The following is a 12,949-nucleotide window of genomic DNA, read 5'->3' on the forward strand; positions in this document are numbered from 1 at the left end:
TTCTATGGAGAGACACGCGTTGACGTGTAAACACGCTTATTGTACTTGACTGCTATCGTTATTTTATCGTGTATATCTGCTTACGTTGCTGACCGGTTAAAATAAAGATAAATTTAAAATAAAAAATAAAGATTAAAAATTAAAATATAATTATAACACTAAAAGAAAAATATCAAAAGAGATTGAAAAAAGTAATGGCAAATTGAATTTTCAAGTAGGTACTTACTCAATTTTACATTACAATTCTTGAGTGTGGTCATGTCAAGAATCAGAATAATAGAAGAGTATTTATGAGACGATATATGAATGTGAAAGAAGAAAGGAGTGCACGAGACAATAGTTGTCTGGTGGCCTATCCTCTCTGCCTACCCCTGCTGCGAAATGACTTCCTGTTCAGTTATTATTATTTTTAAATTTTACAGAGGATTTGTACCCGATGAACTTGACGGATGCAAATATCTCTCGTAGAGGTTAAAAAATAACTAAATTACCGACCCCTATTTGTTATCTAGTTTTTTTTAAATGTTTTTCATACTTATATGTATGTTTTAATTGAGCACTTTAATGGTACTGAATGTATTGATGTTTGTTGCAGAGCGTACCCCCGGCTGGTTGGGTGCTCCAGGGGGCTCCAGTACCGGCAGTGAGGGATCCCTGGCACCCCCCACCCCTCGACCTCCCACACCACCTCTTCACCGCTTCCCCAGCTGGGAGGCTAAAATATACCAGGTTGAATATTTACTTTACTTGATAAAGGCATGTCAATTAGAATATTATAGAAAACATCACAATTCTAGATTTTATGTATTATTGGAAACCTGCAATGATGGGGAATAATTTATAACCACTCTAACAATTTTTGGCATATTATGGCAAGTTTGCGATCGCTTGCCATAATATGTATCTATAATTAAAATTTATTTTTACTAAAATTTATTTATGAAAGGTTAAATTTTTATAAAAAAAACTTCGAACCGTCAGTAGAAAGCTGAGGTAAAAATAATAAATGTGTAATAATATCCTAATTTAGTGTATCCAAATTTGTCAGTCCGCGAAACCAAGTTCTATAAAAGATTTTTTCATTCAAAACATTTGAACAGCTGTTTACGATTCACAATTGAGTTTTCCAATACATATTTATATCTGTGTTTATCAAGTAGGCCGTAGACAACATACAGATATAGAAAATATTCTATGTTGACCTGGATAAGAACCACCAACTGCAATTTCAAAGGAACTAACACCCAGAATCGCTTGTTTGTAAAGTTTACGATTTTTTAATAAATCCTAAAAATATGGGATAAATGGTGAAATATAGGCTTGTAGTCAGTTTATATGTCTCCATATTAAAATTCAGAGTTATGATTTTTTTAACGACGACAGGTAATTTTGGAAATCCCGGTCGCTGGACTCGTATTTCAATTGTTAACGCGATCGCTCATGTGAATAACTGGCAAGGAAGTTTTTTTTTTGTTGAAAATGCAATTTTCTCACTAAGACTGAATATGTATTCCGAATATTCAGTCCTATACAGCGTATACTTAATTCTGATTTTACATGCGATATACGATCTAGTGTAAAAAAAATGTTTATATAAAAATGGGAGACAGGTTCTATTGGATTTCAAAAACGTTAAGATGTTGGTGACAACAATACTTCTAAGCGCATTTACTTACTGTTAGCTGTTCTTCTTACGTGAAAAAGTGCAGTAAAAGAGTGATATCTTATATATGTGATACATCATTTTGTGGAGAAATATTCGTTTATTCTCCTGCGTAAATTAGTTTTTCGCTATCTTAATAATCTACGTGAATTTCAAGTTCTAAAAGTGATTTTGACAGTTGAGTTAACCATAGACACTTTTTGAAGTAGACGGTGATTCAAGCTGTGATAAATAAATTTTTCGTAAATTCATATTTACAATCAAAACTCAAGATGGATCCCCAGATATACATATCCAAAGCTACGGAAGCGGTAAAACAGATGCAAAACTGTATTAATGATGCTACAACGAAACTGAGCAAAGAACAAATGAGTAAATTGAATCCAAAGACTATAACTATATTAGGTGTAATTAGCGAAATGGCGGCAAAAATGGCTGAAATTTCCGGTGAAAATAGAATTTTAAGGAAGATAAACAATCGTGTTCAAATCTCAACTGTAGAGCATCAATCGAGAGCTGAACTGGAAAATTTTCCCCAACTGCCACCTATAACCAGAAATAATGCTCCTCCAGGACCTGCCAGACCTTCGGTTATAATTCACCAGTCAACAGACAATTCCGAGTCGACCCTAAAATCACTGAAAAATGCTATCAATCCCAGCAAACTGGGCATCCGAGTCACTGGAATGCGAGAACTAAAAAATGGTGGGGTGTTAATACACCCCAGCACTTCTGCTGAGGCAGATAAACTCGCGAACGCTCCGGCGCTTAACGAAGCGGGATTAAAAGCAACCATTGCCCCAAATCGCCTCCCTCGCATCGCCATCCACAACCTCCCTCAAGACATTTCGGCAGAGGAAATTATAAGTGCTGTTCATCTTCAATCTTCCAACGACACTGGTCTATCTTTGGAGAACTTAAAATTGATCATGTCTTTTTCCCATAAATCTGGCCCTCGCACTGGAAACTGCATCCACATTTTTAGAGTCCCTCCATCTGTGCGTCACTCTTTAATATCGCGAACTAAACTTGCCATAGACTGGCAACTACACCGAGTAAGAGACTGGGTAGATAGTTTAAAGTGTGGCCACTGTCAATTATATGGTCACACAGCTTCAAAGTGCCAAACTGACTTACCTACCTGTCCCCACTGTGCCAAAGTTGGCCACAACCGTGATGCCTGCCCCAATAAGGTGAAATCACCAGTATGCGCCACCTGCACCTTCTTCAGGAAACCGGCTTCTCACAATACTGGAGCTCAGGACTGCCCCGCCCGCCAGGCTGCTGAAAGACGTGAACTCTCTCGGATTAATTTTTTAGGTTGAACCTGATCAATCGTTCTGTGAATAATTCCTACTCAATGTACTACCAAAATGTTCGTGGCCTAAACACAAAACTGAACACCATTCGCTGTAATGTCAGTGTGTGTCAATATGACTTTATATTTTTTACTGAAACATGGCTCTCCGATAATATCTCATCTGCTGAGTTGGGATTTTTTGACTATAACATTTTTCGTAGTGACCGTTCTACTTCTTCTGCGAAATGTAAAGGTGGTGGAGTGATGATATGTGTAAACAAGAAATACCATTGCTATATTCTAGAGTCATCTAACAATGTGTCTGATCAATTGTTTCTATGTGTTCTATTAGGTAACAAAAAACTTGTACTCGGTTGTGTTTACATTCCTCCATCCTCTTCGATAGAAGTCTATAAGTCACATACTGCTTTAACTGAACATGTTTCTAGAAACGCTGATTCCTTATTTATTTGTGGCGATTATAATTTACCTAAAATATTGTGGCTGAACGACAACCAAGGTGTCAAAACTCCTACTAGTAATCTTTCCCCACAAGCTACTGAAATTGTAAATTTTTTTGCCTACTTGAATCTGTTTCAAATAAATCCAGTCACTAACTATCTAGGTTCTTGCCTAGATTTAATTTTTTCTAGCATACCAAATATCATAGTAAGTGAAGCTGATGTCTCTTTGTTACCTATAGATAAATATCATCCACCTCTCTCTATTAACATCACTAATTTCTTCCAATTAGATTCTTTGAAACCAAGTGCCTCTTATCACTACAAATATCTTAATGGTGACTACTCTAATATGAACAAATTTCTTTCCCAGATTAATTGGTCAGTACTATTTTTAAAATCTGATATTAATGACGCTGTATTTAAATTTAATGAATGCGTCTCACGCGCTATAGATTTGTTTGTTCCTAAGGGATGTTACTATCAACCCAAGTTTCCAAATTGGTTTAGCTCAAAACTCAAACAGTTAATAATTGAAAAAAAGAAAACTCATAAGCTATTTAAAGACACTGGCAACTTAAACTTGTATCGAAAATTTTCTCATTTAAGGGAACTGTCCAAAATCGAATCAGCCAAATGCTATAAATCTTATGTAGAAGTTACTGAGTCAAAATTACTGCAAAACCCTAAACAATTTTGGCAATTTGTTGCGCAAAAGCGTACTGATAATGATCTTCCTTCTAGTATGCACTATAATGAAACTCATGCTACTAACGGTCTTGACATCGCCAACCTTTTTGCCAAACACTTCTCCTCTGTATATTCTGGTGCCTCATGCAACATCCCTCCACTCAACTATGACTACAACATTGACTTGAATGATTGCCAAATCTCACTTGTAGAGGTTTACCAATCTTTAAGTAAACTTTCTAACAAAAAAAGTACCGGACCTGATGGCATTCCAGAAATCTTGCTAAAAGAATGTAAATATTCATTATCTAACCCAATTTGTATGTTGTACAACTTATCACTCTCATCTGGAACATTTGCTGATTCATGGAAAATTTCATATATTCGACCCATTTTTAAGTCCGGGAACAAGTCAAACATTGAAAATTACAGACCAATATCAATTATATCTTGTATTCCAAAAATATTTGAGTCGATAATTACAAAGAAAATCACTCCTATATTCAAAAATGTTCTGATTGATGAACAGCATGGATTTAGATCGGCGAAATCTACAACAACTAATTTATTGTCCTTTACAAATACCATTGTTAAAGCCTTGGAAGACAACACTCAGGTTGACGTACTCTATACTGATTTCTCCAAAGCCTTTGATAAAGTAAATCACTCGATTCTCATGGCCAAACTTTATGCTATAGGCATTAGAAACCCGTTGTTATCATTCTTTCGCTCTTACTTGAGCGATAGAAAACAAAGGGTTAAAATAAACAACTTTGAATCCTTTAACATTGACGTAACGTCCGGCGTTCCCCAAGGAGCTCATTTGGCCCCGCTTCTCTTCAACCTTTTTATTAACGATATCACCAAAGTTTTTTCTCATACACGCTTCTGGCTTTTTGCGGATGATAATAAGATTCTTCAGATAATTAAATCCTACCTTGACTGCTTACATTTTCAACGTGATATTGACTCGTTTAATAATTGGTGCAAAATAAACTGCATGGAACTTAATGTTGATAAATGTAAAATTTTGTCCTTTTATAGAACCAAAAAACCTATTCAGTTTGATTATAAATTAAACAATGTTTGTTTATCTACTGTAACATCTATCAAGGATCTTGGGGTCACTCTAGACTGCAAACTTTCTTTCCGTGAGCACATTAACAACATTGTTAACAAATCACTTAAACTACTTGGCTTCGTTCATAGAATAACCTCTGACTTTAAACATATAAGTACCCTTAAAACTCTTTACTGCTCGTTAGTTCGCCCTCACCTTGAATACGCTAGTGTTATTTGGTCTCCTTTCTATGCTGTCCACATCTGTCACATAGAATCCGTACAACATCGCTTCCTACGAGGAATCGCTTGGAGGTTGGGTCTTAAAAGAGGAGAGTACTCATATGATGAAGTTGAACAAACTTTAAACATTTCTTCTTTGGAGAAACGTAGAAGGGACACTGATCTGATTTGCATATTCAAGATTATCAATGGTATTACAGACTCACCTGCTTTGTTGCAACTTATCCAATTCAACATCCCTTCCCGTAGACTCCGAAATAATGAATTGCTGTTCGTCAATCAACATTCTACCAATTATGGATACCATTCTCCTTTGTCCAGAATGTCGAGACTTGTCAACTCACTGTCAAGTCAAAGCATTGAATTTTGTGGTATATGCCTAAATGACTTTCGACAGTCAATACGCAATGTCTAATTCTAATGCCCTTTGAACCATCTTCATGCTTTGACTTATTATTATCTCCCATTCTTACTTTTATATTATTATTGTCATTGTTATTGTCTTCGCTCCTCATTTATATATGCTCTCCTTTCACTGTCATCTCTGTTTATAAAACTTATTCGTGTAATTAATATGTTGTTAATGGACTATTTGTCCGTAAATAAATAAATAAATAAATAAATAAATAAATAAGATGTCAAGGACATCAAAAAATTAATCAAATCTTTGTTTATACCCATACCATTATTAAGTAGTGTATGCACCGGCGTGGGTATAATCTAGGATTCTTATAAGAATAGATGTTATTATCATTACGCTTTGTTGACTGTGTTATTTCATAACCGTGTAAATAATTCCCATTTCCCTATACAGTATGCTGTATTTTTAATATTTTTATTTTTTTACCCGGTATTCAGTGGAATGTGTGAAATGCAATAGAGAAAACACAGCGTTCTTGAAGTAATTTTTCATAAAAATGATACATCAAATCATCGAAATATTGTTATTATTAACCATAGTTTGATTAGATAAAAGTACAATTTGTTTCAATGTTTAATATTATCGTAAAGCACTATGATAAGTAATATGTTCAATTTTTGTAAATTTTTTGTTTGTAATTCCTTTGATATTTTTCCAACAACCCAGGTTGCTGCAGATGGGCTCCAGCAGTCGGTTGGGGATGAACTGAGCCCGCCAGCCGCAAGTCGCCTTGCCGGGGAGCCTGTCAGCTACCAGGACATCTCCGTACCAGTCTACGCCACTGTCAAGGGGGTAATACTAAAATAAATACACGGTGTCCGGAAACTCGTAGTACAAGCGGGAAGCTGGAGAATCTACACCACATGGGGAACCCAAAAAAACATAAAGTTTTTTGATTTGAGCATTTTCAAAAAAAAAAAAAAACCAAAAAAAATATTTTTCGGCTATTTTAGGGTTAAAATTTTTTCTGGTGTTTAGGGTTGAATAACAGATGTTTTAACCCTGCAGAGCAGAAATATTTTATGATTACACCGGGTTAAATGAAGGGTGATTTCAAAATAATACTTCAAATCCGAGTTTCTTCATTTGTTTTACTTTTAAATAGTTTTAATTAGTTGGGTACTTTGATCTTTAGTAATAATTTATAAGAATTTGATTAAAAAAAAAAAAAAAATCAACTTCAAACTCGATTTACTCGATAACGAAAGCTCAAATAAAAAAAAAATATACTACAAAATTGACTCCAAATGTGATGTAGATTCACCAGTTTCCCGCTTGTACTACGAGTTTCCGGACACCCTGTATATGTATGAACATGGTATACGGAAAATCATTGTACAAGCGGGAAATTGGCGAATGTACATCATGTAAATTTAGGATTTACAAACTTTTGGAGCTTGGTTTACGCTTTGACTGACTTTAAAAGATATAAACCCCTAGCAACTGATTATTTTGAATTTTCCCAAAAAAACTCCAACTTCGGACTCGAAAAGGGAAGCTCAAATCAAAAAACTTATACTTCAAAATCAACTCACCAGTTTCCTGCCTGTACAAACAAATTAACGAACAACAAACCTATGATTTTATCGTGTTCTATGTCACTGTTCTATTTGATTCGGTTACCACTCCCCTATCGCTATCTATCTTGGGAAAGGTAGTTCTGCTATTTGTAAAAATGTGATAAAAGTCTTCCTCATCTTCTTGTCTTTTGTGTGGGAGAAAAGAACACTATGTGTATTGAACCTGTAGAATGGGTAAGAAATTTTTGCACTTGTGGAACTGGTAAATTTTTTGCACTTAAAAAATCATTAAATAACCCAACACCAACTTTCACTTCAGTATATGGAGTCATATTACAAAGTAAACTTTTATTTCAGACAATACTTTTATAACTGGGGTACGGTGAGTATTATGTTTATTATAAAGAAATTCACTTAAATGTATACCCGATAAGTAATTTTCAAAGATATACCCGTTTAAAACAAATTATATTTTCTCGAACAGGGCCTATGTTTTCGCCTGCGAGAATAGTGTTCCTAATGACACTCTTTAAAATTGCCTTGAAGAACCAAATTTCTTCATATATTTTTAGTACTGCACAAAATAAACCTAAAAAATTAATATAAATTAATTAAAGTTTTTGATTGATTCCGCAGCGTGCCAGTCAAATACGATCAATGCCATTCACTGGCGACTCTTCGGACGATTCTTCCGATGGAGAAGATCCTCACTCCATGGGGATAGCCCAACACACTCCGCATCATACATTCAGTAAGTGGAAGACATGTAACTATATTCTTGCATTCTCACTGGCAAAATGGAAGGTTGCGTAAAAATCTATATAAAATTCATTCACAGTCATACATGTTTCATACATAATCTTCTGTTGTACTGACTCTTCATATGACCCTACTCGAGTAATATTGATTGTGTTGAAACCGTCTAAGAGACTCTTTACATCAGTTTTGCCTTCTTTTCTAATCTTCACATTCGTAGTTCAGTCACTCAGTCATACGATTTTACTGCACATTTGCCTCAGGGATTCTACAACATTCAGCATACTTTCTGCCTATTATGTCATCATCATCACGACAATATATCCCAGGGTGAGATTTTGCCTCCCCTGCAAATGCTCTCCACTGGATGCAGTCCCTCATCATTTGCTTTAATCCTTCTCATTCTGCTCCAATCCTCTCCCGCGCTGTGTATCCACCTCTTCCTCGGTTTGCTTCTGGGTCGTTTCCTCTCCCGCACTCTGCTTCCACTCGGTTATGATTTTTGTTATCCTGTCATCTGACATTCTTTCAACATGTTCAGTCCGTCGCAGTCTCACCTACAGAATCTTACATTGGCTCAATTAGATTTTAGATTTTATGTTCAAGTCTGCAAATTTTTTTTTTAGGGACTAGTGTCCTTAGGTAGCTTCTGGTCTTATTATGATTTTGGTTTTATATATGAGCAGTTTGCTTCTTTTACTCATAAATATTTTACCCTTTCATGAAATTAGTATCTGGATAAAACAAAACATGATATAATAATTGAAGGTTAGGTTAGATAGCTTTGTTGTTTTTTTTTTTTTTATTTTTCTTCACTTTGCTTCAATCGTCGGTGTAGCGCATTAAGTCGTTAAGTGACATTCAAAGAAAATAAAAAATTGTTAAATAACCTGATGATATCTGTTTTAAAAAAATGACATTTTTTTAAAATAAATTACAACTTCTTTAACCCCCAAAGCTGCCGTTTTATAGCCAAAAGCATATTGATGTATTGTTGCCCTCACAGTTTACATGGAAAATGATTCATAATGACTTGTAACTCAGTTTTACCACACATGTCACTTAATGACTTCTCGCGCCTCAGTGACGCAATGTTCTGTTTTGTTTCTACTATTTTATCATGGAACCCACTGAACTGTTGTATACCTCTTCAAGTGGCTAAGCCAACTATTGTGTTTGTTAAGATTGCTACTACTGGTGCGTCACTTGATCTTGTCCTTAACCATGTAAGAAATTTATATTATTAAACATATCTTAAAGTTAACCAATCATAAACTTCAGATATAATAGAAACCTCATTAGTGATGTTGTGCCGGCTGTAGGAATGGCAGCTTGCCACACCAAACTAAATATTGAGAGGTGGGTCAAATCTCAGCATTGGAAGGAATGGTAGAGGGCACCCGGAATGTGACAATTCAAAGTACTCGTAAACGAACCAGACCCTAGAAGTCTAGGGAACTACTCAATATGAACAGAAACTCACTGAGAGAACTAGTAGTACTACTAATGGGACACTACGATCTCAGGAAGCGCATGTTGTTGTTTTTAGTGGAAAACACCAACAGATGCAGGGAATGGGAAAAGGATGAAAAGACTCCATTTCACCTACGGAGCAAATGTCCTGCCCTGATGGGAACAATGCTCAGCTGGGAATTGAGAACTGGAACCATTGTGGAACCAGAAGACATAGCCAAATCCAGTGATAACCCTGGTGAACTTTATCAAAGTAATGATGTGAAATGGGAGATAGCGCAATGGGCCCATGGCCCGAGTGCTCACGGGAACTCTCCGTAAACCATCTCCGCTTTAATAAATAGATCAATAATAAAATTGTGTGTTGGACAGGCACGCCCATCTACACGTCCCAGACGGGGACGGGGGGGGTTGCGGGAGTGTTGGGGGTCGGGATTGGGGCGGGGGGGGCCGGGACGGGCGTCGCGGCGCTATCTCTGTCGGGTGGCCAGTGCAGCTCCAGCGATACTAGCCTCAGCGCCAGCAGTCCCTCTAAGTCTGTCAAGACCAGCTCCAGTCTCAGCCCTGCCAAGAGATCAAGCAGCGGCTCTCCTAGCAAGCAGAGCAAGACCAGAGGTATGTCATTTTTTTATTTCTTATATCTTTAGCCTAATTTGATTTCAACGCTGCTATTTGAATAGTAATGTCGAAGTCTTGTATTCGATGACAAAGTATTCGCTGCAAGTAACTCAATGGTCAGCTTTTAACCTTTTGAACGCTTTATTTTGCTCCGTTTTATCTATACCCGTACGCGGTACATATTTTCAAATACCTATGCACGCAATTAAATGTCAAATTATAGAATTCTGGCATGATTTATTGGACTATATAGACAGAACAGATTATTCTCCACAATATGAAAACAAATCCTCGTGTGTCAACACTCTTAGATGTTTATAAAAACAAAAACATAAAATTTCATACAAAGACGTACCGTATCTTTTGAATGTGGTCCCGCCATTCACTCGGCGTGTGTGTACTTAGGCCACTACGTTGATAGACATAAGTGGGACACCATGATCACTTATCATTTTTAGTTATGAAAACTTTTTCTCAAACTCTTTTCTAAACTCAACACTTAAAAATAACACATAAATTTTATATCACTTAATAAATATTGTTTTTTAAGCACTTTAGAGGAATCTCTATCGGTCACATTTTTTTGGAACTATGGTAAACTTTAAAACAGGGTTCGATACATAAAGACACACCACATTCTTAACATACGTTTCTCGTTAACTGCATTTTTTTATTTTTCAATCGGCATACACGACATCGTCTACGCGGTTTTTTTTATTTTACCAGTTGATGGAATCAATTCGGCCATATGCTTAGCGGCATATTTAGGCAAAACCCGAAACGGGTTGAGGTGGGATGATGTATTAGGCTCTGGTATTTGAGAAATCTCTGGTTTATATTTCTCAACTAGTTGCATAATAACCGCCAATTGAAAATCTGCTAGAGATTTTTTTATACCTGTCACTTGGGTGTACAAAATAAATGAATTCAATAAATATAGGTCAAGTATGTGAAAAAATACTTTTTTATACCATTTTATGGTCTTCCTCATACAGGATAAACTGCTCAGCATCATGTCGCTTTTGTCAACAGCTCCCATAGATTTATTGTAATCAATGACACAGGCAGGCTTGCGAATGGGTTGTTTAGTTTGGTGATTTATTTTACTGGTTTCCTTAAATGAGTTATCGTGCAAGGTAGTTAGCATATGTACATCCCTTTTATCACACCATTTTAATGCTAAAAGGGGACCGCGGCTTTTTGACTCAAATTCGCCTTTTTTCAGTTTAATAAATTTTGGCATTTCCTTCCGGTTCTTTTTTACCGTCCCACAGGCATTTGTTTTTTTCGAATGCAAAAAATTGAATAACTTTGGACTTGAGTACCAATTGTCACACCACAAATTGTGCCCTTTGCCAAAATAATCAGTTAGAAGTGTAGTAACAACAGCGCCGGTTATTCCCAAGTTTTGTTCATCTGTAATTTCCGTGCCTTCTCCGCAGTAAATTATGAAATCTAGAATGTATCCAGTTTTCACATCACACAAAACAAACATTTTGATTCCAAAGCGATGTCGTTTTGATGGAATTTATTGCTTAAAAATAAGCCTACCCTTTAAAACAATGATACTTTCATCTATACATAGGTCTTCATAAGGTATCACAGACTCCTTAAATAGTGTTCGGGTGTGATTTAAAATTAACCTTATTTTATAAAGACGATCTATAGGAAGCGAATTTGAGTCACAGAAATGTAAATTTTGCAACAACAATTGATATCGGTCTCTACTCATGATCTGGCCAAAAATAGGGGAACTTAGAAATATATTTGTACTCCAATACTCTTCAATAGTCAAGTGTTCGTTTCTTGTCATAAGCATGGTTATTGCAAAAAATAGATACATTTCTTCAATACTTGTGTCCTTCCACTTATGAATTTGTGACTTCGCACCAAATTCCTTTGAAATGAGAAGAAAAGTATGGTAGTCGTTTGTTTCTCGAACAATTTCATTCATAATCGAGCGACTCAAAAAATGTTCAAAAAAATCACTTTCTGTTGAATTTTTGTTAAATTGTACAGAAACGCCGGATTGAAAATCATCAAATTCGTGTACTATTGGAATATGAGGTCCAGACAACCAGGAGTGTAGCACTTCTTCACTTACAGACTCATTCGCTTGAGTTTCTGTATCTGAAAGTTCCGAAGGTTCAAATTCATCTTCGGACATTTCATAATCAGAATCCAAAACGTTCAATATATTTTCAATTTCATCATCTTCCAAACTATGGGCCATTTTTATCCGAAAAATCAAATGAATTAAAAAACTAAAAACTTGTGAACGTTTCCTAATAAATTTTGAAATAGTATGTAAAACACGAAAATAACACGCACTTTAGTAATATATAACTAATATATATATATATATATATATATATAACAAAATATATTTAAATTAATAAAGTATATAGTAAAGTCAATAACTCAGTTTTGTAACACAATAAAACGTTAAAAAATATGCGCAATCGGCACAATATGGTCACTCGTGGATACAGTAAAATTAAATTTGCTAGACGAAACACAAGAAATCAAAAAAAAAATTGATTTCTGAAGTGAACAAATTAATTTGAATTTTTCGTAATAATTCAATCTTACAGCAGAACACAGAATGTTATCAGCGCAGATTCCACAAATCAACTCGGCGCCCGCAAGCGCAGATAACATACTAGTACTAACGCCATCCGTTGACAAAATTGTGAACTAAAGCACTCAAAGGCGCGAAGAGGCGCACTTGATTATGGATCTTTT

At 35.7% G+C, this 12,949-nt stretch overlaps 1 protein-coding gene across 10 annotated transcripts in view; it reads left to right on the forward strand.

Moving 5' to 3' along the window:
- LOC149415420 (uncharacterized protein CG43867) overlaps positions 1 to 12,949 on the forward strand; it is a 766,937-nt gene that overhangs the window by 690,609 nt on the left and 63,379 nt on the right. For all 10 annotated transcript variants that reach the window (XM_089642596.1, XM_089642600.1, XM_089642599.1 and 7 more), the window contains 4 exons: positions 596 to 729; positions 6,504 to 6,629; positions 7,994 to 8,108; positions 9,959 to 10,201. In XM_089642596.1, the coding sequence (XP_089498722.1) occupies positions 596 to 729; positions 6,504 to 6,629; positions 7,994 to 8,108; positions 9,959 to 10,201 (618 nt within the window). The remainder of the gene's footprint in view (positions 1 to 595; positions 730 to 6,503; positions 6,630 to 7,993; positions 8,109 to 9,958; positions 10,202 to 12,949) is intronic.

The sequence above is a fragment of the Hesperophylax consimilis genome, chromosome 18 (assembly GCF_061612785.1).
Source record: "Hesperophylax consimilis isolate HC1 chromosome 18, BYU_Hcon_1.0, whole genome shotgun sequence".
NCBI classification, from domain to species: domain Eukaryota; kingdom Metazoa; phylum Arthropoda; class Insecta; order Trichoptera; family Limnephilidae; genus Hesperophylax; species Hesperophylax consimilis.